This window comes from Phocoena phocoena, chromosome 1, assembly GCF_963924675.1.
Source record: "Phocoena phocoena chromosome 1, mPhoPho1.1, whole genome shotgun sequence".
Taxonomy (NCBI): domain Eukaryota; kingdom Metazoa; phylum Chordata; class Mammalia; order Artiodactyla; family Phocoenidae; genus Phocoena; species Phocoena phocoena.
The window spans coordinates 52992183-53018823 of record NC_089219.1 but is presented as its reverse complement, the minus strand read 5'-3'; the positions used below and the strand labels follow the sequence as shown (position 1 = coordinate 53018823).

The 26641-nt window shown below is 36.0% G+C and overlaps 1 protein-coding gene across 2 annotated transcripts in view; it reads right to left on the bottom strand.

Annotated features, from left to right (window-relative positions):
- The window catches only part of PATJ (PATJ crumbs cell polarity complex component), a 340450-nt gene that overhangs the window by 170647 nt on the left and 143162 nt on the right, over positions 1–26641 (bottom strand). For both annotated transcript variants that reach the window (XM_065889002.1, XM_065889011.1), the window contains exons 25-26: positions 26015–26092; positions 21913–22012 (exon numbers count right to left, since the gene is read on the bottom strand). In XM_065889002.1, the coding sequence (XP_065745074.1) occupies positions 21913–22012; positions 26015–26092 (178 nt within the window). The remainder of the gene's footprint in view (positions 1–21912; positions 22013–26014; positions 26093–26641) is intronic.

The following is a 26641-nucleotide window of genomic DNA, read 5'->3' as shown; positions in this document are numbered from 1 at the left end:
TCAGGCCCATTTTGAGAGCTTAACCATATCCTTAGACCCTCATTTATCATTCCATCTTTTTTCATCTGAATGTTTAGGTATTGCTAACAAGATATCAATGCTTCCATCTTTAACTCTGCCCCCTTCAGTGAAGATCCATCCTGTTAAAACCAAAACATCAGAAATCAGTGTCTCCCCCATCTGGAACTGTGAATGAAACCCAGAACACTGAGAAAAATGCTCCATAAAATTACCTTTTCTAGAGTACTAATTGGCATCAAGATTTGGAGAAATTTTTAAAGAATCAAGAGGTATATGAAATGTTCTCCATAAAAATTATACTAAAACAATTGTTTATGATGAGCTTAGATTTATATAATAGGATGGCACAAGGGAAAGGATGATCATGACGATAAAAACTACCATGTGGGCTTCCCTGGTGGCGCAGTGGTTGAGAGTCTGCTTGCCGATGCAGGGGACACGGCTTCGTGCCCCGGTCCGGGAAGATCCCACATGCCGCGGAGCGGCTGGGCCCGTGAGCCATGACCGCAGAGCCTGCGCGTCGGGAGCCTGTGCTCCGCAGCGGGAGAGGCCACAACAGTGAGAGGCCCGTGTACCACAAAAAAAAAAAAAAAAAAAAAAAAAAAAAAAAAACTACCATGTGCAGGATATCTGCTCCATGCAGGCACGAGGCTATGCATTTTATATACATGATGTCACTTAGTCTTATAAACAATCCAATGAGGTAGGTGCTTTTGTCTTCAGTTTACAGTTAAGGAAAGAGCTTCAGAGAGATTAATAATGAGTTGGGACTAAAATTATGACGCTCCAAATCCCAGGCTTTTAACCACTAACTTACGGGTTATATAAAATTATATACGGTTGAAGATATTAGACTTTCATAACAATATACAACGAACATTGATATTGAATAAATAACTTCAAAACATTATTATTTCACAGAACATTAAGCAATTATTATGTGCAAAGGACTATGTTGGGACCCTAATGACAGAAGCACCATTTACCAGAAGAATTAGGGCCATGTTTTAACTGCAAGTTAATTTAAGGTTTGTACAGTTGACTTTTTTACAGCATGGGAAAAATCTAAATAACTAACTTGGTTGACAAAATTTATGCCATCAAGTACAGAGAGTTAGAAATAGTGAGTATATCACCAATTGTATCCATATGATAAAAATATAACACAATAAGCATGTAAACAATTTTTTCACAGTAAGAGTGTACCACAGTAAAGTTAACTTTCAACCTTGCACAAAGGAAAAATAATGTACAAATACATATTTTTTATATGTAGCTAACTTTTTCAGAGTGCTTACTGGTTAAAAATCAGCACATTAAAAACTTTATATATTTTATGCCATATAATCACCAGGAAAAACATATGGGGTAGGTGTTATCGTCCTCATTTATAAAAAAGGAAATCAAAGCTCAAACAATTTTGTAATAAGTAATTTGCTCAAGGCTACACAGGTAGCAAGCTGTAAGGCAGAATTTGAATCCACACCTGATTCAAAGCTTTAACTTCTATGGAGTAAGTTGAAGTTTGGCAAACTTTCTGGAAAGAGCTAGACAGTAAAAATTTTATGCTTTGTGGGCCATATGTCTCTGTTACAACCGATCAACTCTGCTGGGTTTTGTATTTCGAAAGTGCTAGAGACAGTATGTAAATAAATGGGTATGTTTGTGTTCCAATAAAACTTTATTTACAGAAAAATGCAGCAGGCCAAATCTGGCACAAGGCTATAGTTTGCTGAATCCTGGAATAAATGATTAATTTAAAATTAGCTCACCCTGCACCAAAGCTTTGCTGGTTACAAAATGGAAAAGTTGCTACTTTTTCCTGCTTGACCAGGAAACTATTCTGTTACTTGCCCTGAACACATTACAATGTATAAATCATATTACCGATTTATTCAGAAATCACTGAAGAAGCAAACACGATGGATTGATCAATTAAAAGAAAAAAAGACTGACAGTAGGAAAATAAACTGGTCTGCTCATTACTCTTGTGCCCAACCTAAGAACTTCTTTGTGATTATTGAAAAAATTTTTTCAAGAAAATCCATTGTTCCACTGGGTGAAAATGTCCTTTTCTTATATACTATCATTGCACTATGCGGCCCATAAAAAGAACCTTCTAGTAATACATGTAGATGGTAGAATTATTTCATTTTCTTTAGTGATTCACGGTTCCAGGAGAATGCCCACTTTACAAATTGCATAGATCTGGCCATTCTTTCATGCATATTCATTAGGTTACATGCAAAAATGGCTTTTCTACATCAGTTCAAAAAGCATTTACTGAACATCAACAATGACCTAAGCTTTGGCTATGGAGGAGATTAACACCTAAACACCTAATCTCAACACAGCACTGTAAATGCATTAAGAGCCATATTCATATGGGGCAAGTGATATTATTTAAGCACAAACTGAATGAAATAAGAGCACAGACATATTATGAAGGTTACAGACTCCATAGGAACTGAAGAGTTGGAAGCTAGTTTTTGTAGGTTCTGTGATCTGTGAAAACACAGATTATCTATCTGCCAAAAAAAAGTCTTCTTGAAGAACAATCAAAACATGAGACTAAACAACTTGCAAAGTATTATATAAATGTGCCTTGGCAATCAATCAAATGCAACGACTGTCATTTGAGGAACCAAAGCATTTAACTTAATTTTGCACAGAAGCAGAGAGCTATTGTCAGAGATTTCACATGGCATGGATGAACAGCCATAACCAATATAATTTTCTTTGTTATTAGACTATCACTACATACATGTTTTATCCCTGCAGGTATAATCAAAATGTTTCCAAGAAACATCAGATATATTCAAGGAAACACCTAGATGGGAAGCTCATAAACTGTCCATTAAAAGTAAATTTATTTTTTTTAACCTTTTAAACCTCATGATATTTTGCTTCATGAAGCTAAAAAATGCTACCCTCTCATTCCCAGCATGCTCTTATATCTGTATTGGCTTTTGAAAGACTTGAGAGAGCAAATATTGAAAACCTGAAACAGGTACAGGCAACACTGAACCAAAACCCAAATGCAATTCAAAACATTTACCAAAATGCTAATACATTCCCATCTCACCTAGGATGAACATGAAAATACTGAACGACTCATAAATTTTTTAAAATTTCATCTAAACATCTGATTAACCTTAGATACTTACCCATTCCCTTCTTGTCAGCATCAGGAGACTTGCTATTTCTTCTCCAAATGTAGAAATTTTTCAGTAATGGAAAAGAAATTTGTTTAGCTGAGAAGCCTGATTCATGCCGTGCTGTGTGTGATGCCATGGTGAGGTATACCCTGAAGACTAATGGCACGCCTCCATTACTGTATTTTTCCCCAATTCAGCTTCATTTGGTTTGTGACTTTTTCTTTTAAATTGGAACTTTCAACATTAAAATGTGGTTTGCTGAAGAATACAATAAACATTTTTAAGAATTTGGAACTTCTTTTTTATTTTTTTGGATTTCCACTTACATGTCTTTTGCCCAATCACTGAAAAGAATGATAGTAATCAATTTGTCTTTGCCAATGCAATGGATTACTTGAGAAGATCCTCGAAAATATGTAAAATTAAACCTTGTTGGGCTTCCCTGGTGGCGCACTGGTTGAGAGTCCGCCTGCTGATGCAGAGGACACAGGTTCGTGCCCCGGTCCGGGAAGATCCCACATGCCGTGGAGCGGCTGGGCCCGTGAGCCATGGCCACTGAGCCTGCGCGTCCAGAGCCTGTGCTCCGCAACGGGAGAGGCCACAACAGTGAGAGGCCCACGTACCACAAAAAAAAAAAAAAAAAAAAAATTGTTAAAAGTACAGGATTTGCACTTCACCTATAAAATGAGACTTCGAAAAAGAAACTCATAAAAGTATATGGATTGAAGAAAATAATATATGTAAAGCATTCAGAACAGTGCCTAGAACTTAAGTATGCAAAAAAAAGTAAATAAATAAAATGAAATTTTATGTCACCATTCTGAAATATAGTCTCCATGGGTTAGCTATCACTATAATTCACACTTCAGAAAACAGCAAATTCTTGTGCTTTAAGTTTTAGCACTCTTATTCCTCTAACATCTGATCTTGATTCACCCATTCTGCTTTCCTGCGTGTATCCCCTCTTGGTACAGATCGTCTTTGCCCTCTCCCTCCTACGTACCTAGCTTGGAATATTTCTTCACCTTTTAGTGGACTCTCAAGTCTGCAGCTGCCACACTCCTGCCAATCCTACCCACTTCTCAAGCTCAGTCTCTTCCTGAGGGCCTTCCAATACATCTGCTTCTGCACCTATCCACATTTTCTTTTTTTAGGAAGATCATAAACTTCTTGAGGGCAGAGATCAGATTAGTGTGTTTCTCCCCATAGGCTTAGGACTGAATTGGGCTCCAAAATTTTTTAATGTTATATCATCATAGTAACTGAGGCTATGTCATACTTCTACCAACCCATGGATAAACCACTCCAAGCCCTAAGTTTTACTATGTATAAAATGGGAATAATAAAAAAAAAAAAAAAAAAATGGGAATAATAAGACTAACTGACTTGGGATATGTTCAGAATATACAAAATGAATCCTTCACACTATGTAAGTATCTTAAGAGTCTTGACATATCGTAAATGTAAAGGAAAAGAGATAAATGTGACATAAAAAAAAAAAAACACGTAACTATCTAAAGAGAATATAATAGAAACCTAAGAGTAATATTTCTTAGCTTCCCTCCCATTATATTCACCAAAACAGAGGCAGTCTCTCAAGGAAATAACTTTAAATACTACTTAATTTTTGACACACTCTCTCTCTAATTAAAATTATAATACTTTCTTTGTTCAAACTGGATTGATTAAAAGGATGAGTGTATAACCTAAATTCATATATGCAAACTTGAAATATTTTAAAGCAAAATGAAACCACTGATATCAAAGCAGCACAAACCCATTTAAAATAACGTTTCTACGTAAGTACAAAAGAAAAAGTAAATTCTCTACAGACTGAGGCCTCATCCTTTATTTATCATCCTAGGTATAACTTTTTGTAGAACATGTCAAAAGACACATGAAATAGAAAGATGCTTTTGAAATTAACTGAATGCTGAGCAGTGAAAGTAATATCAAGACTATTACAAAGCATTAAAATACTTTGGAGTTAAAAGTGTATACAGAAATAGGAACCTTTAATAAATGCTGAATATATTTATTATGAAAATCAAGAACAGTTAATCCTGGGCAGGAACCCTGGAAAAGTAACACATATAACACAAACATATGTCTATTTATAAGACATATTTATAGTGAATAACATTCTTTAAAAATTGAGTTATATATTTTTTGAATAAAATGCAAAAGACGCAGAAATTCCTACTGACTAGATGTACTCTTCAATTTCCGGAAAACCCACTGTGGGGAATCCTGAGGGTTCTACTGGGGTTTATGAAGCCTAGACAGTGGCAACTTCGCAATGATGAGATAGAAATTAAGGAAATTATCAGGGATAGCAGGTTACACTGAGAAAACTAAAACACTCATGTATTTTCAATCTGGAGAAATAAGAGTTTGGGATTAACATATACACACTACTATATATAAAATAGATCATCAACAAGGACCTACTGCATAGCACAGGGAACTCTACTCAATATTCCATAATAACCTAAATGGGAAAAAAATTTGAAAAGGAACAGATATATGATATGTATAACTGAATCACTTTGCTGTATACCTGAAATTAACACAACATTGTAAATCAACTGTACTCCAATATAAAATAAAAATTTTTTAAAAATAAAGAAACATCCTAAAACAAAAGGAAAATGAACAAACTGCTCTAGGGACTCTGATGAAAAGCAGGGAGGGTCCACAGATATTCAGGATCATTCCTACAGCTGCCTTGTCAATACAAGTTTGAGAAATAGTATTAAAAAGATGACATTTAGATACTTGAAAGGAATTCCAACTATAGAATGGGAAGAAACACACTATGGACAGTTGTCACTACAAGGAATCTGTGACGCATCCATTTAAGAGCTATAACCTTTCCTCTAAACCAAAATCACAAAATTGGATACTAAATAGCTCAGGACTTCAACACTAAATTATATTTTAGACAAAAGAAAAGTTCTGGCTCAGTTATTCTGACAGCATAGCCAGGAATAAGGCTTGCTAGCTTACATCAGGAATATAGCACGTATCCTGCTGTTGCAGTAGAAATAACCTAATTTGCGTGTGCACTGCTGAAAAGGAAAAGGCTACAACGTGATGTCTAATGTTTTGAGTTTACAACTGCCTCCCTTAGGCGATAAATGCTTAGACAAGAAGACCCCTATTATGTCTAAACAGTCCATATCTTACTTGGATAAAAAAAGGAGCTCTGATGTTAATAAATTAATTTTCAAAAGTCAGGACAAAAGCATCCACTAAAGAGAGCATGTTACTGCATGTAATTATATTACCAACCTAGCAATGATTCCAAGAACCATATGCTAACAAGGAAGTTCCTGATAATACTTCCAAGTGCTAAGCCCCCACCCCTATGAATTTGAATTTGTACGTTTCGATGAATGGGACCTCAATCACAATTAGCAAATAACACTTATTTAAGGTGCTAGCTTACAATTAAGAAAAAGCAGCCTTTTGTTTACTACTGGGATTTCTTAATGATATTTTGCTTTTATCTATAACAAAATGCTGAATGATCAGCTTTTAAAAAATTAATCAGAATAACCTTGTTCTAATGTAAAGCATCCCCTTTGATTATGGTGAAGTCACAAATAACAACAATAATAAATGTCCACAAGATCTACTTCTCAGTTACAATTCTGAGAGGATACTGCATGAACACAGTGTTAAGAATTTTGGCACTGAAACTACTAGTATATTCCTGACAGTCTGATAAATTGTTCCACTTTTCAAAAACATTATAGGGACGATTCCAGTTACAACACACATGAAAGGATATTTTTAAAGGTTTGTTTCTAATATACAATTGCTTTGCACATGCATATGTACCCTCACTCTCTGACTGAAGATAAATGCCTTAGCTTACGGTTGTTCAAACCTTTAAAACAACATTCTGCATCAATACTAAAACGGCTGAAGACTGCATTCCAAAAGAACCCCAGATCACAGAGGCACAGATCTCTTACCTGGGAAACCCCCTTGGACCATTGCTGCACCAGTGTTCCCTTCAGGGTATCTGCATTCCTGATAAACATTCAGTGCTGGAAGCAGCTCAAATCCTCACCACGGACTCTGTGCTCTCTCTTCTGTCGACCTTGGGCCTATTTTCTTTTCCCCCTCAGATTTTATTCTCCTTCAGGGCAAGTTGTCAGTCTATTTCTATCACGAGAAGCAATCAATTAAGCTAATTTCCAGCTACCCCTCAAGCTAACAGTCACATCTGTCAAGCAGGTGAGCTGCCTAGGAAAGTCTGCCGGGAGAAGCAAAATCCCGGGTTTCCAACATCTGACCCTCGGATGCTTCACGCTGTCGACTGTGGCACTCGGTTACCCTGTTCGCATCAGGATGATAGCTCTATTCCAGAGCAGGAGGCAATATAAACGCAACCATTTATTTTGTGGCCAGCTTCAATTAATATCATTTTAATGACCCGGTTTTCCTGCTGAGAAATAGTTCTTCACATTAGTTGCATCTTTCTAATGCAGATGAAAAGGAAACAGCAGTCGATTTAGCCTTTCTGAAGTGAAGGGAAGAGTCGGTCATCAACTTTCTCCTATTGCTCACAGCACCAAATCATTTTTATAACAAAGAAACTGGTGAACCACATTGAACATGCATATCCCCTAGTGAGATTCATTTGTGTCTCAGTAACATTCTAAACGTGCAGTAAAGATTCTATTTAAGCAGTCAAGTCTTCAAGTTAGCTTTCTGAGGGAAAAAAAAAAAATTATGGGGGAAAAAAAAACCCCAGAAGCTTCAGAGAAATCACTAGAGAAATGGTTGAGGTTTCTTCAACTTCACTTAAAATGCTACACTGCATCGCCTGTCCCACCCCAACTCCAGCAGACCTTAATATAATCATATAACCAACCGCAATTGCTTCAGGATTACCTTTCTATCAATCACTACAGTATCTTCTGACCTTCCTTTGTAAAATGTGGAATAAGAAGTCATCTATCTGATCACTGATTAAATAAGTGGATGGGTAATATAAGGTCAAGAACACCTGGACATAATTTAAATGGTTTTCAAGAGATCTTAAAACAATACATTTTTTTAATTATAGTTCCCATAAATGCATCCAAATTATTTCAAGGACTGAAGCTTCAGAAGTTTTCAGAATAAAAAATCAACTGAAATAGAAAGCAGTATTCACCAGTCTCCAATTATGGGGCTAGAATAAGAATTCTATTTATTTTACTTAATTATAAAGAGAAGGGTCCAGAAAAGGATAATTAATTATAGGAAATGAGAAAAATAATTTATAGAAAACAGAAAACTTAAATTTTAGCTTTTATGTCTTAATCTTTCCCATCCTACTTTGCAGTGTCAAAAAAAAAAAAAGGAGAGAGCAAATACATTCATATATTTAGTAGTAAAATGAACATGGAAAGACCACTAGAAGCCACTAATGAACGCTGTTTGCGTATGAGGTGAGTATTCTTAACATTCTTTAAATCCTTGGTAATAACTGTTGTTGACTGTAGTGACATCTATAGGCCAGGTAGAGATCAACTACAGAGCCCACAAGGAAACAAACAAAAAAATTTTTTTAACAGAAAGAATGACTAGTTGCTCAACAAATCTTCATTAATCATGAGTATACTTCATGTTAAAAATTAGCATGGGGACTTCCCTGGTGGCATAGCGGTTAAGAATCTGCCTACCAATGCAGGGGACATGGGTTCGAGCCCTGGTCCAGGAAGATGCCACATGCCGCAGAGCAACTAAGCCCATGCGCCACAACTACTGAGCCCGCGCTCTAGAACCCACGAGCCACAACTACTGAAGCCCACGTGCCTAAAGCCTGTGCTCTGCAACAAGAGAAGCCACCGCAATGAGAAGCCCACACACCACAGCAAAGAGTAGCCCCCGCTCTCCGCAGCTAGAGAAAGCCCGCGCACAGCAATGAAGACCCAGCACAGCCAAAATAATAATAATAAATAAATAAATAAATAATTTAAAAAATTAGCATGGGCACATAGGAAGGCACTGAAGGGAGAGCCTAAATGTGGCCCGGAAATAAGACCTAGATTCCAGTACTGACCTCAACAATAACTAATTCTGTGACCCGGGGCAAATTAATTGCTCTGGGTCTTAGGATTCTGGACTGTAAAATTAGTTAGACCAGTTGAACTTGATGGTTCTTAAATGCCATCACCATCAAGGAACCCATTGATTAAGATACCTCTGCTCCCTTCTTTATAGTAATTTGCTATTTGTTTGCCCTCTTCCTTTAACAGAGACCTTTTGATAATTAATAAGTTTTAACTATCCTTTACAGATGTGGTTCTTTAGTGTAAGATGATGCTTAACTTTGAAATAATTTTAACAGCTTTATTTAGTATAATTTACACAACATAAAATTCACTCAAGCACACAATTCAATGTTTTTAGTAAACTCATAGAGCTGTGCAACCATCACCACAATCCAGTTTCAGAACATTCTACTAAAAAATTCCTTCAAGCCCAAACACAACTCAAACTCTAGGCAACCACTGGCCTGCTTTCTGTCCTAAAAATTTGTTTATTTTATAGAAATGTAATCATATAGTATGTAGTCTTCTGCATCAGGCTTCCTTTACTTAGGATAATGAGCATGTATCAGTATTTTGCTCCTTTTTGTTACTGAAGAGTATATTCCACTGTATCGATATACAACATTTTGTTTATGCATTCACCAGTTGACGGACATTTGGCTATTTGCAGTTCTTGGCTTCTATGAATGATGTTGCTGTGAACATTCATGTAGGAGTCTTTGCGTGGACATAGGTTTTCATTTCTCTTAGGTGTATACCTGGAAGCAGAATTGCTGGGTTCTATGGTAAACTTATGTTCAACTTTTTAAGAAAGTGTCAAACCATTTTCCAAAGTGGCTGTATCAATTTACATTTCCACCAGCTGTGTATGAGGGTTCTAGCTGTATGTCTGTTTTTTTTAACTAAAATCCTTCTGGTGGATGTAGTGGCTTAACTTGCATTTCCCTAATAAATTAATGATGTTGAGCACCTTTTCGAGTGCTTATTAGCCATTTATATATCTTCTTTGGTGAAATGTCATTTCAAGTTTTGCCCATTTTAAAAAACTGGGTTGCTTGTTTTCTTATTATTGAGCTGTAAGACAAAATGCTTTTTTTCTTCCAAATAAACATATTTTGTTATACAAAATTCAAGTGGATCAAATAAATAGTAGAAGCTTCTTCTCAAAACTCCCCTCTCGAAGCAGTTTGACCTGCATGCTTCTGGACTTTTTTTGATGAAAAAATACTAGGGATTCTACAAAGTTCAGCTTTGGCCTTAGAATTTGACTGAAATCTGCGATTTGGCTTTGCTTCCAGAAGGCCAAAGATCTGAGAGACACTTGGGTATCATTCAGGCACCTCTGAACCAGTGAAAGATCAATGATCCTGGGGCAACATGGATTAACAATAAAAAACTGTGTATTAATGGCAGTGATTCAAACAAGGCTATTCACTAGAATAGAAACGCTAGGTTAGCATTCTTGATGTAAGTTGGAATGAAAACTTTCTTTGTATGCTTGACATGTTGAAATTTTATCAGCTTACCAAAGTATAAATGTTTGTTTACTATTACAAGAGTAAAATACCACAAATAAAGATAAGGATAAAAGCTGATTTTTGTATTAAAATTATTGAATTTTTTAAAAGGTTAAGTAGAAAAATATATTGACAGTTATATGAATATTGAGAATTACCTCTACAAAGATTATAACCTTTGTGAATCAACAAATGTTGATTTTGTTGATTTTTAAAATATTTAAATACTACAAAGCATGAGATTAAATTATGTCATAAACTTTGTAGGGTTGTTCAGCAAACTAGCACTCATATTAAACAAAGTAACCTTTAAAAGCTGTATTTTTAGGGACTTACCTGGTGGCGCAGTGGTTAAGAATCTGCCTGCCAATACAGGGGACACGGGTTTGATCCCTGGTCCAGGAAGATCCCACATGCCGCAGAACAACTAAGCCCGTGCGCCACAACTACTGAGCCTGAACTCTAGAGCTCAAGAGCCACAACTACTGAGCCCATGTGTGACAACTACTGAAGCCCGCGTGCCTAGAGCCCATGCTGTGCAACAAGAAAAGCCTCCGCAATGAGAAGCTCGCGCACCTCAAGGAAGAGTAGCCCTTGCTCGCCACAACTAGAGAAAGTCCACATGCAGCAACGAAAGACCCAATGCAGCCAAAAATAAATAATTTATTAAATAAATAAAAGCTGTATTTTTAGTTTTTAAATTCTATTTGACCATGAATTTTTAAAAAAATTTATTAAAGTATAGTTGATTTACAATATTCTATTAGTTTCAGGTGTACAACTTAGTGATTCAATATTCTTATAGATTATACTCTACTTAAAGTTAATAAAAATACTGGCTATATTCCCTGTGCTGTGCAGTATATCCTTGTAACAGTTTATTCATTTTACATCTATTAGTTTGTACCTCTTTATCCCCTACCCTTATCTTTCCTCTCCCCACTGGGAACCACTAGCTTATTCTCTATATCTGAGAGTCTGTTTTGTTATATTCATTCATTTTGATCCATGAATTTTTCTCAAAAATTTCTCCTGTGTATTCTTCCCACACTGGGAGGAATGAAATGAAAGTAAAATGCCAACCTTACCCCATTGAAATTCCAAGGGAAGGAAAAATTACAAAATCAGAAATAAATCCTTCTATGATAATTCCACCTTTGGTCCAGGGAAAATAAAGAATGACACAAAGTATCAAAGAAAAATGAAGTACTCCAAAATATCTTTCTCTTCTAATGATCTCCATTGAAAGTGAAAGCATAACATGTCACAATAGTCAACAGTGATCAAGGAACCGTCAGTAGTACACAGTGTTAATAAAGTAATGTTCCGACATAATAATGTTAAACTTCAAAAGACTGATTTCCAAAATTAAAAAAATATATAAAAACTTCTGGATAAAATTTTTAATATATATTTATGCCAGAATTTCATTCTGTAATGGCAATATTTGGCAAACACTGAAGAATGTTGTATTGCTATTGATAATAATAAAAGGTAGCAGCTAACATTCTGGAGTACCTCCTATGTATGTGTCACTTCCCATATAAGCATGTTATATACATCATTTCTTCTAGTCTCTCACAAGCACCCAGTGAAAGGAGTACTATTATCATCCCCATCTTACGAATGAGGAAACTAAGGAAAAGATATGCAACTTGTTCCAGGTCAAATGGCTAGAAATGCTTAGAGATTAACTGACTTAAGGCTATAGTATGTATTAATTTCATATAACATGTACTGATCTAATTGCTACTAGTGAAAAATGCAGCAGCAAACTTCTTTGTAGGTATATGTACACACAGACACATTCACATGGGCAACAAATTCCTTAAGATATGTCACTGGAAGTTAGATTATTCAAAGAATATGCACACTTAAATTTTTTATATGTGCCGCCAAATGAGTCTCTAGAAAGAGATAACATGAATTCAAATTCCTACCAACAGTATAAAACAACTCCTTTTTTCTGCAACCTCTCCAACAATGAGCAACAGTAATTTTTAAAATCTTAAGTAATTTGATGGGATAAAAAATCTGATTTTTTATTAATTTTCATATCTCTCATTGTTAGTGAGGCTGAACAGACTTTTTGTACTTGTTGCTCGAATCTATTACACAATGGCTGATATTTGCTTGTGTTTGTATTGTTGTACATGTTTTTCTCGTCTGAATATATATGTATACAAAAATATGGGTGTATATATTTTAATTTTTATATAAGCCAGCTTACTATTTTCTTTTACAGTGTTATTATAATAATATGGAAACCCTTTCTCTGTACCAAGAGTATATTTTTTAAAATCTTAGACTTTTTATAAGACACCTGGGTCTATTTCAGGATCATTTCAAATGCAAATACTAAACTGATTTAATTACTGTAGTTTTAAAGAATATTTCTAATCTGAAGTGCTACTGGTACTCTGAGCAGGAGAATTCTTTACTGTACAAGATTATCCCATACAATGCAGTGCCCTTGGCACCCCAACTAATAAATAACAGTAGAATATCCCATCCATTTAGACCAGGGGACACTTGGCAATGTGTGAAGGCATTTTTGGTTGTCACAACTGGGGTGGGAGGAAGAGGCTACTAGCGTCTAGTGAGTAGAGATCAAGGATGCTGTTAAACATCCTACAAGGCAAGGGTCAGTCCCCCACAGCAAAGAATTAAAGGTTAAAATGTCAGTAATCAAGGTTGAGAAAAATTGTTTCAGACAGGTCAAAACTCTCCCACTCATTTCTAAAAGCTCCAGATTGAGCTTGAAAAACACCAGTTTAGAATATATTCAGATACTAGGGAAGTATGTGTCCCCTCCTCTCAATATTTTTCTTTTCCAAAATTGCCTAGCATTTCATTTCCAAATCAGTGTTCAATGAAATTCTCATATTTAAAAAAAATGCCTATACACTCTTAGGATTTAGATTCGAATTACCTTAAATGGGCTTCAGGACTTGCACTAAATAGGCAAAATGATGCCTATTTAAAATTGTGTGTTGGGGAGGCGGGGAGGGGTTGTGGGTGACAATGTTTCTGTGTACCTGCATACATATTTCTTGAGGGTAGGTTTATAGCTTTTATCACATTGCCAAACAGTAAATGACTCAAAAGTTATGGGTCATTGCCATGATTTGCATTTCTAATTGTATTATTACTGGGTTTTTAAAAAGTTTCTCTGTTATTTCTATTAGGAAATTTCTATCATATTTCCTAAGTAGATAATACTGATTAGAAGATTTTTTTCATATGTGCAATTAATATATAGCCTGACTTACTCTTGCTAAAAGATTATTTTAGGTTTTGAATTTTTGAGATTGACAACTGTATTATCTGTGAATAATATTGTTTTCCTCTTTCTGGTTTTGTCTTTTTGTTTGTTTTTTGAGCTGGGAAGAAGAGGTGATCTTACTGCACTGCTAGATTCTTGAGGACAGTGGGACTAGCAGGCATCTTTGTCTTCTTCCAAATTTAAATGCAGTTTTGGGGGCATATTTTGTAAGAGGAAGTGAGGTTTGGGACAGGTTCCCCAGACCATTCCATGGGAACACAGGAAGATTATTTATGAAGTCTTTTAAAAAAATTAAAATATGTGTTTGTGTATTTTATACATGAATGTAAGGAATTTTTGAATAAATATGGTAAAGAAGAGTGACGTCCAATGAGCAGGGTTTGGGGGGTGGCTGATAGTGGTGATGGTTCAACAACTCTAAATATACGACAAGCTACTGAATTGGACACTTTAAGTAGATGTATGGTAATGTGGATTATATCTCAATAAAGTTCCTGTTTTTTAAAAAGCTCTAAACTTACACATAGTGTGACTGTGAGCGATTTGCTAATAAATCACATTTCAGAAGGTCTTAGCTAGTATCCTATCCTTAAAAACAACTGAAATAAAAACAAAAAGAATTAAAGTAAAACACAAAGATGCAAGGTATCTGTAATCTAATTTTTATTTGCATGGTGTGGTTCATGGGCTAATTTTATTATGCTTCATAACCCAAACATATTTCTTATACCAAATATTATATTATGACATATAATTGGGGGGAGGGAGGAATCGGAGCAAAATGCCATAAAGATGTATCACTGTCATAATTAAACGAGATCCTTATTGAGGAAAAAAAAAAAGGTGGAAAAACAAAATACCTCAGGAGAGTATGCTATTCTGGATTTAAAGGATTAAAAAAGGGCTTTAAGAGACCGTCCGCATGAGGTTCCATTCACATCTCTGTTACAGCACTAAAAAGCCAGGTGTCAAATAAGTCAATTATATTCTGAATTCCGAGGATTCAATAGACATCAAGAGACATGTCTGGGCTTCCCTGGTGGCGCAGTGCTTGAGAGTCTGCCTGCCGATGCAGGGGACACGGGTTCGTGCCCCGGTCCGGGAAGATCCCACATGTCACGGAGCGGCTGGGCCCATGAGCCTTGGCCGCTGAGCCTGTGCGTCCGGAGCCTGTGCTCCACAGCGGGAGAGGCCACACAGTGAGAGGCCCACATACCGCAAAAAAAAAAAAAAGAGACATGTCTATTTTATGATTCTCATTGCTTCACTCTCTTATGTTACAGAAAGTCATTCCAAACCTTCTGCTCCCTGCAGTTTAAAACCATAATTGAAAGAGTGAACGCCAACAGGTTAGAATCACCCAAGTGATATAAAAGCATTTAACTTCTGGGATCGAAGGTGAACAAAGCAAGACTTTCTGGAGACTGTGGCAAATCCCCCTGGGGATCGAAGCTTTTTGATAAAGTAATGGGTGGCATATTGAGAAAGAGATGTCAAGCTGTTCTGGACAGGATGCTCTGAAACTGCGATGGTACAGTTCAGGAGAAAGGGTACCTCCGAGGCACCAGAAGCACACCCGGGTTTTCAGTGCACCCCCATGTAACTATGTGAGTCACATACCTTCTTTCATTAATTTGCCCCAAATACTGAATTTCTATAATGTGCCAGGCCAAAACAGAGGGTAACTAGCCTCATGGAACTTAGAGATTTGGTGGGGGAGACAGATTAATCTAATAAATATATAAATAATTACATTTTGTTAATACGATGAAAGAAAAATACAGGAATAGGTATTAGAAGAAGGAGTCGGGCAAGGTTTTCCAAATAATGCGACATGAAGCTGAAATCAGCAGAAGAGGTATCTCCTTTCAAAGGCTCTTCTGAGAATGCACTTAAAGATCTGGGGAGAATTTATGGAGAATTTAGTAACTACTACCATATAGTTACTAAAATTGTGGTAATAAAAATACAAAGGAGGGCTTCCCTGGTGGCGCAGTGGTTGAGAGTCTGCCTGCCGATGCAGGGGACGCGGGTTTGTGCCCCGGTCCGGGAAGATCCCACATGCCGCGGAGCGGCTGGGCCTGTGAGCCATGGTCGCTAAGTCTGCGCGTCCGGAGCCTGCGCTCTGCAATGGGAGAGGCCACAACAGTGAGAGGCCCGTGTACCGCAAAAAAACAAAAACAAAAACAAAAACAAAGGAAACTACAAATATGAGAAGAGATTGGGAAAGAAGATTCATCTACATTTGTTGATCCATTGTACAAAGAACGATAATAAAGATATGGCATCTTTCCAACAGCCAACTGAAAATTTGGGTCAGGATATCAGAGTGAGTTTAAGGCTAGAAACAAAGATTAGAAAGTCACCATGTGATAGTGAACTGAGTGATCATTTCATGCACTCAATGATCTTAAACCTCTGACAGGGCAATCAAGCTTTAAATTTAGGTATTAAAGACTATATCATAAAGTTAAAAGTTCTGCACCACTGATACCTCCCTTTGACAAATCCTGCAGGTCTGACAATAGTAGTTTGGTCAACAGCTAAGCATCTATGTGGATATTGTTTCTTAATTTTTAACTGTTTCATAATTCTTAATTAAAGTTCAAGAAATTTTCATTATTAAGATGGTTGTAAGACTTCTCATGGAAATTAGACACTAGAATGTCATATGTTCAACTATGCAAGATGAGTGATCTATAATATAAATGCCCGTTATGTAACACCCTGTCTATACGGGTATACGTGGGAGACGTTGCGTGTTCGGTTCCAGATCACCGCAATAAAGTGAGTCACACCAATTTTTTGGTTTCCCAATGCATATAAAAGTTATGTTTACACTACACCGCAATCTACGAAGTAAGCAATAGCATTATGTCTAAAAAGCAATGTACATACTTAATTAAAAAACATTTTATTGCTAAAAAATGCTATCATCTGACAATGCAGGGCTGCCGCAAACCAATTAGTAAGAGACACAATCATTTGTGAAGGACAATCAAGCGAATCACAATAAAAGGAGGCATGCCTGCGCTGGCTGTAACACTGAATTCTCACAACAACCTGAACAATAACTCCCTTGGTTACTTTACCAAGTATCCTCTTTCTGTTCTTCCTCAGCAACCCCATGTTGCTAAGTTCAACGGTTACTATTCTGTCTCCAACCTCTCGGAATCATTCCACAGTTGACCACTGAGGTTCACTGACAGAACCTTTCTTGAAACACATTCTCTTAAACTACTTAATTCTACAATCTCCTCAGAGTGTTCTTATGCTAGGATGCTCTTATGCTAGGCATGTGCTGGGTTCCCTTCTTGCTGCTGTCTATACACACTTCTCTACCTCATCTGCTCCCGTGAGTTTAATACCATCCAGATCAGCGGTTTTCAGAAGGTCGGCCCTGAATCAGAAGTATCAGCATCACCTAGAAATGCAAATTACTGGGTGCTCCCAGATGTAAGAACTTAGAAACTGGGGGTAGGGGGTCAGCAATTAGTGTTTGAACAAGCTAAACAGGTGCTTCTGAGGTACACTGAAGTTTGAAAACCACAGATTTGTGCTTTTCATACGGCAGGTTGTGACTCATTAGTCGATCAAGAAAAAAAACAAGTTGCAAACAGCATTTTAAAAAGTGAAATAAAACAGTACAGAGGGAATTCCCTGGTGGTCCAGTGGTTAGGACTCAGCGCTTTCAATGCCATGGGCCCAGGTTCTAATCCCTGGTCAGGGAACTAAGATCCGACAAGCCACGTGGTGCGGCCAAAAAAGAAAAAATAGTATAGAAAAAGAATAATTTCTTCATATGTTATAAAGGTAAGTTATATTTCATGAAACTTTTGTTTCAATTATATATGCATGTTAGTGTGTGTGTCCATGTGTACGCGCACATCTATATTCGGTTGTTAAATAAAATATATGTTACTGTGGATCACAGTCTGAAAAAAAATCTGATCGATATGATGACTAAAAAGTCAGCTCTGTTGTTGCTTCTTGTCATTTCGGTCCTACCTTGCTTGGCCTTCCTTACCCATTCCACTTAATGTTGCCTCCTCCAAGGGATTTATTCTCATACTACCTTGCTTTATTTAGTTATTTACAGTACTTATCAATATTTAAACTATCTTATTGTTTATAAGCTTTCTCCCCCTCTAGAATATAAGTTAATGAGAGATCTTGTTCCCGACACCTAAAACAGTGTCTGCCCACCTAAAATACCCACTCAATAAGTATTTCTTGACCAGATGAATTTGTAAATGCGTAACTTGCCAAAGCTCACCTAAGTCAGATTAAACTACACTTTAGAATCATGAGTATCTCACGTCGGTGATCTCTCTGATATAATCATCACTTCCTGGTAGGCCTACGGCTTGGATTCCAGCCTTGCACTTCCTAGTCCTGGACCATGGGGAAGTTATGTAATCATACTTTCACCACTGTAAAAAGAAATGCTTAGTTTTGGGACAATAAGAATCTGATAAAACAGTGAACAAATTTGCTTTTAGTTTTGGAAAGATGAGCGGAGTATTCATTTAATAAGAGTTGAGGAGCAAAGAAAAATTCACCAGATCCATATCAGGAGAAATACAGGAAAGCTAGAGGCTTTAGGTTCATCTACATTTTAAATGTGAACCATCTCACAGCTCCAGACGGTTCAAACCCTTCTGGAGCAGGTTAACAGAAAATTCAATGGGAAGGGAAAAAATGGGGAGCAAAATGAATGGAAAGTCATATTCACAGCCCAGATTTGCTGGAGAATTTGTGAAATGTCATAGTTAGGAGATGAATTTGATACTAGAAGTCTATACAGTAAGTCCCCTACATATGAACCTTCAAGCTGCCAGCTTTCAAAGATGTGAACATGCATTTGCATGTCCAATCACGTAAGTTAGTTCATGTGTGTTGTGTACATTGTCACCTGTGTGCATCCTCCACAAGTGGTTGTGCTTTTCTGTACTTTACTGAAAGGTACTGTATAGGCTACAGTAGTACAGTATCTGTATTTCAAACTAGATCTGTAAGAGGACGACTTCTTTGAATTCCTCGCTGTGAACCACAAGGAGTTTACTAATGAAGACCCGATGGAATTGGAAGCCCAGAGAAAGGATGAAGAGAGACAAGAGGAAGAAGTAACTGAAGAACCGAAGAGATTCACGACGCAGGAAATGGCAAGGGGATTTTCTTTATTTGAGGAGGCACTGTTAGTTTTGAGGCACAGGACCCAAACGTAGACTGGTACACGAAGGTTGCAGCAGCCGTTCAGAATGCAATCCAGTGCTACTGTGTCATCTATGACAAGAAAAAAAGAGCTACTACCCAGACATCACTGGATCTTTTTTCAAGAGGTTAGATAGAATTGAATCCAGCAAGGCTGGATCTTTTTTCAAGAGGTTAGATAGAATTGAATCCAGCAAGGAACCAGAACCTGTGCCGTCAACGTCAGGCCTGAGTGAAATTGCAGCTTGCCCTCTGTCTCCTATCGCTGATGATCCTTCAGCTCTACCATCTCCCACCTCCTCTCCCTCCTCCAGTCAGTAACTCTTCTTGCCTGTTCACTCGATGGCAGCCCCTGGATGCCGGCTGTTGTACTGCACACTACTGTGCTTTTCAAGGTACGGTACTGTAAGATTAAAAATGTTTATTTTTTGTGTTTGTTTTTTATGTATTATTTGTGTGAAAAGTATTATAAACCTATTACAGTACAGTACTATATAAGCTGATTGTGTTAGTTGGGTACCTAGGCTAACTTTGCTGGACTTAACGAACAAATTGGACTTAACAAATGTGCTCTGAGAATGGAACTCATTTGTATGTAGGGGACTTACTGTATCAGCTTTCAGTGTAAATCAATGCCCTTCCTGAACCCCTCTAACGCTGTGAATGTGTGCTGTGAACACACATGTACACATGGTCTTGGAACTCTGGGGAACTGTTCTGCTTATCTAATGGTATCAAAGTGATATTCACTAGATAACCCCAAGTCACTTTGTTCCTATTTCTGGGATAGTAATGTTTTAAGTAATGGGAAGAGTAGATGACAGACAGTACCAACTCTGGAGTCAGAGTGCCTGGATTTAAACTCCATGTCCACTATTTATTAGCTGTGTAATTTTTGACATATTCCTTAATTTCTCTGAGCCTGTTTATTTGTACATTTAGAGACCTCACAAAGTTATTATTTTGATAGAGTTATTAACACATATGAAGACCTGGCACATGGTAAACCAGAGTGTTTACTAGGTATCACAATCCTTATACTAAGTTCTTTAAATGCTTTTTCCTCTAATGCTCATAGCGGTCCTGTGAGGCAGATTATTATAAGACATCCCCTCTCTTCCATATTGATAGGAAAGCGTGAGCCATGAAGAGGTTAAGAAACTTGTCCATGTATTCACAACTAAGTGGTAGAGCTAGGATTAGAATGTAATCTTAGTCACATGCTTAAACCAGGTTTCCTAACAACCATGCAGATATAGGCATTCTAGTATCCCAGAAATTATGATTAATCAACAAGCTATCTCCACTCTGCTGCAGCTGCCCTAATAACTATATCAAAACAAGGGATTACATTACACAAACGCACACATATATCAATCGTATCCATCACGTGTTGCTCTTCCAAAGAGGTTGAGAACCAAGGCACTGCAGTACCTTTACGAAATTTTGTTTCCATGCCTTTGTATCCTGCCTTCCAGGCTGGTAACCTCACAGAGAAAACAAGGAGCTATGTTTCATTTATCTCACAGAAGACTCACTTAGCACTGTTAGTGAAAAGCAGTTGGTTTTCAACAGAGATTGTTGAACAAATGAAAATGCATGAGAAAGCGTTCTGTAAAATCACAAAGTACAAACCAAGTTTTTATAAAGTCAACTTGCTTTATAGTTATATTTATTTTTATATTTCATTTATATATTATATTTAGAAAAATATAAAGTTATAGTCAACTTTATAATACTTGTTGAAGATTCACAATACGCCAGGCTAAAGTCCTTATCGCCTTATTTTAATCTTCATCACAACCCCTTTTAAGTAGGTATCATTATTTTCATAGAAGAGGGCATGCTTAAGGTCACACACTAGGAAGTACTGGAGCCAGAATTTTAACTCTTTCAATTTCTGTATCAGACTCCTTTTCTATATTATAGAAGGAAAAATATTATTTTAAAATATGTAAATTTCAAAAACCATGAAATTCACCCATTCAAATGTATAATCCTGTAGGTTTCAGTATAGTCACAAATTATGCAACCATCATCACAATCTAATTTTAGAACATTTTCATCACCCCAAAATAAATTCCATACACAACAGCAATCAGATCTAAACTACATATAATTTACATACATATAAGATATATAAATTCTTTTAAATAAAGCCTTCATTAAATATATGTGTGAATGTATATTTGATACAACTAATACAAAAGGGCGTCATGAAATGACATCTAAAGGAAAAATTATGACTTCGTTGGCCCTCTGTAATTTTGCATTGACAATATCACCATCCACTTGAGTAGGGCACGTAATCAAGGCCTAAAATCTACATTCAACTCTTATTATTATGGGTCAAACTCCAATTTCAAGGACTTCTTAGCATTTGTGTAATCATAACCAAATAGTAAGACTAGGAGGGAATGTAGATAAAAGTTTACCACCCAGCTGCCTTTGATACTCACTCTGTTATATTAGTGTCAAAGACAAAAACTTAGGAAAATAAAGTCACAGAAGTTTTGGAGATGTAAACTTTCTTTTTCAGCAAGATATGTTAATGCACATTTTCTAAGAAGTTATACCACTGTATTTGACAATTTACAACAATCATTAAAGCATAATATAATAAATTCTGCATCCACCCCAAATAATGAAAAGGAACTCACTGTTGGTAAATGCATATTCTTCTTCAGTTTCATCGCTGTCATCAGATGGAGCTTTATAAGGAGGCGGCAGTTTCATTGGAGGTGGAGCAGTTCCTCGCTTCTGAAGATGCAAAATTTGAGAGAAGCGTTAATTGTCTTTGTATAACCTCTTCCTCAATGACAAACAGGATAAAAAAGATAATCTGTAAATATTTTGACTCTATCCAACTTCCATCACACCACCAGGATTGTAAAATAAATACAATTCATTCTCTTATGTTTATGTTATTATGTAAAAGTGACTCTGTGATGTAATACAGAAAACAAGAATTCAAAGGCACAGCTTTTAAGACTGTTAACCTACCCAGAAGAATGAATTCCTTTCTCCAGTGAGAAAGTCAACTATATGTACTTTCTTTACACTGTTGAGGCTTAGTTTTCTTTATTTCTGACCAAATAACTCAAATGAAAAACATTTCAAAATTAAGTCTAAATGTAAAAACTACCCAATGTGTTAATCCTACAATTATTTAAACTTTTTATTCAATTGTAGAAGGTAAAGATTTCATTCTTTAAAAACTACTTGAAATACCAAGATTTTCTAACCAAAGAGGTATTCATCTACAATTTATAAAGAGTCAACACACATTTTAATGTTTTAAAAAAGAAAGAGAAAGCTTTATGATGAATATTTTTTGTATTTCTGTATAAGTATTCTTTAAATTTACACACCAAATGATACAGCACATCAATATTTGGTTCAAATAGGCTTAATTAAAGTAGACTTTATGATCAGATTACCTTCACAGAATGTTGACATTTTCTTGAACGCTGGGAAAAATAAAACATGCCCAACTATGGAGAGATCCAAGCTGCTGGAAAGAATGGGAGCCGATACACCCAAGCACTCCACAAAAGCCAAAATAACCAGATTAAGATTTGTTTTGCTACAGGATTTCAATAAAGTACAATCAATTATGCTTTATAGGACAAAGCCACTAATGGCAGGATACACATCAGTAAATGGACAATGACTGGTCCATTACAGAAAGCAGGCATAAAATAAATTCCTCCAAAATAGAAAACAATATTTGGGATCCGTAAAGAAAAACACACACCCAAATTTATTTAAGATAATGTCTAACCAAAACAGTACTTTGTACATTTATAGAAAATCCAAAAATCAATAAAATGCAAGAGTGATGAAGGAAGAGAAGATGCCAAATACAAAGTACTTGTTAAGCAACAAAAGAATTCAAAAATGTGATCATGGTGTCTCTTTAATTCTTGTTTGAAAAAACTTAAAAGTGAGTTAAATGAAGAATAATAAAGGCAAATGAATTTTCAGCAAAACTTTTCCTCAGACCAGATCATTCTAAGTGAAAGACAATGCTCAGAACAAGGACAGCCAGCTTTTAAAATAGTATTAAGGGGGCTTCCCTGGTGGTGCAGTGGTTGAGAGTCCGTCTGCCGATGCAGGGGACACGGGTTCATGCCCTGGTCCGGGAAGATCCCACATGCCGCGGAGAGGCTGGGCCCATGAGCCATGGCCGCTGAGCCTGCGCTCCGCAGCGGGAGAGGCCACAGCAGTGAGAGGCCCGTGTATCACCAAAAAAAAAAAAAAAAAGGACCTTAGAAGGAAATTTATGGTCTGAAATGACTATTTTAGAAAAAAAGAATGGTTAAAACAATAAATTCTACAACTATCTAAAGATTATCAGGTGGGGGGAAGGAAATAAACCCAAATAAGACAATATAAAAAATGAGAACAAAATTAATTAAGCAGAATAAAGATATAACAGAGAAGACTAACAGCTCAAAACTTAATTCTTCAAAATGAGGAATTAAATGAAAAATTACTTTCAAGATTAATAAAAAAATAAACTATATTCATAATGAAAAAGAACTACTTTGAAGAGAACACAGATAATACATGTTAAGAGAATAAACAACTTTATACCAACAAATGCAAAATTTAGGTGACATCAATATTCCTAGAAAAGAGTCAGTAATCAAAACTGACTCTAAAAGCAACAGAAAATCTGAATAGCTCAGTAACACAGGCCCTTGATGGCTTCATAAGCTAATCTGACCAAACATGTAAGGCATGGATAATTACTATTTTACACAAACTCTCAGAGAACTGAAAAGAAGAAGTACTCCTACTATTCATTTTAGTAGTCTTCTATAACCAAAACCAGACAGGATAGTATATAAACGGAAAATTCCAGGCCAAACTTGTTCAAAATCACAGATGTAAAAATTCTAAAAGAAATAATACTAGCAAACAGGCAAAAAAGATCATGACCAAATTAATTTAAGATTGGTTTAACATTACAGAATCTATTAATATAATTCACCACATTAAGGAATTCAAGGAGAAAAAAAAAATCACATACAAATTATTTCAGTGAATGTAGATAATACATTTGATAAAATTCAATATCAATCCCATTCGTCATAAAAATTCTTAGCAAAATAAGAATGAAAGGGAATACTTCCATAACCAAAGGATAATCTATAAAAACTTACAGCACACATCATATTTAATGGTTAAATATTGAAAGCAATTTCCTAACTACCAGGAGGTAAAACAATAAGAATGTTAGCTCTTATTACCTCCATTAAACACCACAGAGATCTTAGCAGATATAATAAAACAAGGGATAAAATACTGGAAAGGGAAGAAGAAAACTGCCTTTATCCAAAGTGGTTATTATTATCCATATAGAAAATTCAGAAATGAAAATCTACATAGTACTAGAATTTGGGATTCATATTCTTATTAAAAATTATATATATATATATATATATATATATATGTATATGTGAAGTACATACACCAAGACACTAAAAGCATACATCAAGACACTAAAAGCTTCTACATAAAATATTTAATAAGTTTATCTTTAGATAGTGGGTTTATGAGAGATTTTAACTTTTTTATTTCAGCATTTTGGTTTTCCCAGTGTCCTGAACCAGATTATTTTATAAAAGAATAAGAGAATAATGTTACAAGATGTCAAAAAATATATAAAATTCAATTTCATATCTACATACTAGCAACAGAAAATGCAATTTAAAAGCAAAAAAAAAAAAAAAATATTTAAAAGCAACACAAAATATAAGGATTTCTAGGAATAAACCAAAGATTTACAATGCCTTTCTGAAGAAAATGATAACAATTAATTGTAAGAAATAAAAGAGGAATTTAATAAATAGAAAGACATACCAGGTTAATGGTTAAGAACGCTCAATATCATAAAGATGTAAATTCTTTACAATTTATAGATCTGACACAACTCCAATCAAAATTGTCAAAGAGAGTTTTTGGTAGAATTTGACAAGCTAATTATAAAATTAAATGGAAAAGAAAAAGGACACAAATAGGTAATACACTTCTAAAGAAAAAGAAATACGTAAAGGAGATTGCTCTACTAGAAAACAAGATTTATTATTAGACTTTAATAATTTAGGCAGGGCAGCATTTGTGCTGGGATAAACAAATGGAACAAAGAGAACGCTCAGAAACAATCTTCCCCTGATAACCTGAGATATGACAGAGGTTGTGGTGCAAGGAGGGCCTATTTAAAAGAGTGGGATAATTATTTACCTTTATGGGGAAAAATGAAAATCCATCCTACCTGACACCATACCCTAAGATAAACTTAATATCAACTAATTCTACTAGAATAGAGGTGGGGAAACAGGAGTGGAGGATTAACTCTGATTGACAGTAAGAAACGTTTTCTCAGGAGAGATGACCTTTGACCTGCTCCTTCGAGAATGAAAAGGAAGAGCAATGTGGAAAATGGACTTCCAGGCTGAGGGAGCAGCAAGATCAAAGTCTGAGAAACTTTCTGGGAATAGACAGACAACCAGCCCAGCTGAACAGGAAAGACAGAGAAAGATGATGATGGCTGATTGGTGCGTCATGACATTTTTACACCTATACTCCACTAGGCCTTCATCCAGGCCAGAATCAGTCATGTTCACACAAGGGAAATATTATAACTACAGTACTTCTATCTTGATACTCATCAAAAAAACACTTATTAATTGCAGCTCAGATATGCAAAAAGAAACCAGAAACATTTTTTAAAAGCTTGCAAGGTTAGGTTACCTTTTCTTTTTTTTCTTGGGTGTCTTGGTCCTCGTTATTAGTGATCTTTTTGGCCTTGTTATGTGCACTAGGAATGACCTACCACCACAAAAACAAGGAAGGGGGAAGAGGAAAACATTTAAATGTCACAATCATTACGTGGCTTTAATTTTTTTAAAAAACAATTAAAATCCTACTTAACTCTCTAACTTCACCTAAAAGTAAAGACACGAGAAGTATAATTCAAGGCAAGCAATACTACTTGGGAAATCTAACAAGCTATAAAACCCAAAATGTGCGTGCGTGCGTGTGTGTGTGTGTGTGTGTGTGTAGCATCAAGGGGCAATAAATTCACAGGCTTGTGTAGATCCAGAAGGTGAAGATGAAGACTAAGAAGGTCACAATACTTACTGTCATCCAAACATCTCATTTTGCGAAATACACTTTTAAGGGTAAGCAAAGTTAATTCCTAGAACGCTGAATGCAACATTTATTTCATAGATCTACCTTGTTCATCACTGTACCCCAGTTCAAGTATGATATCTAGCACACTGTGCACATTCAATAAATATTTCACTATCACTGCTAGCATATAAATAAATTATAAAGCTATTTACACTCCTGGATAAGAGGTCAATGAGAGCTATA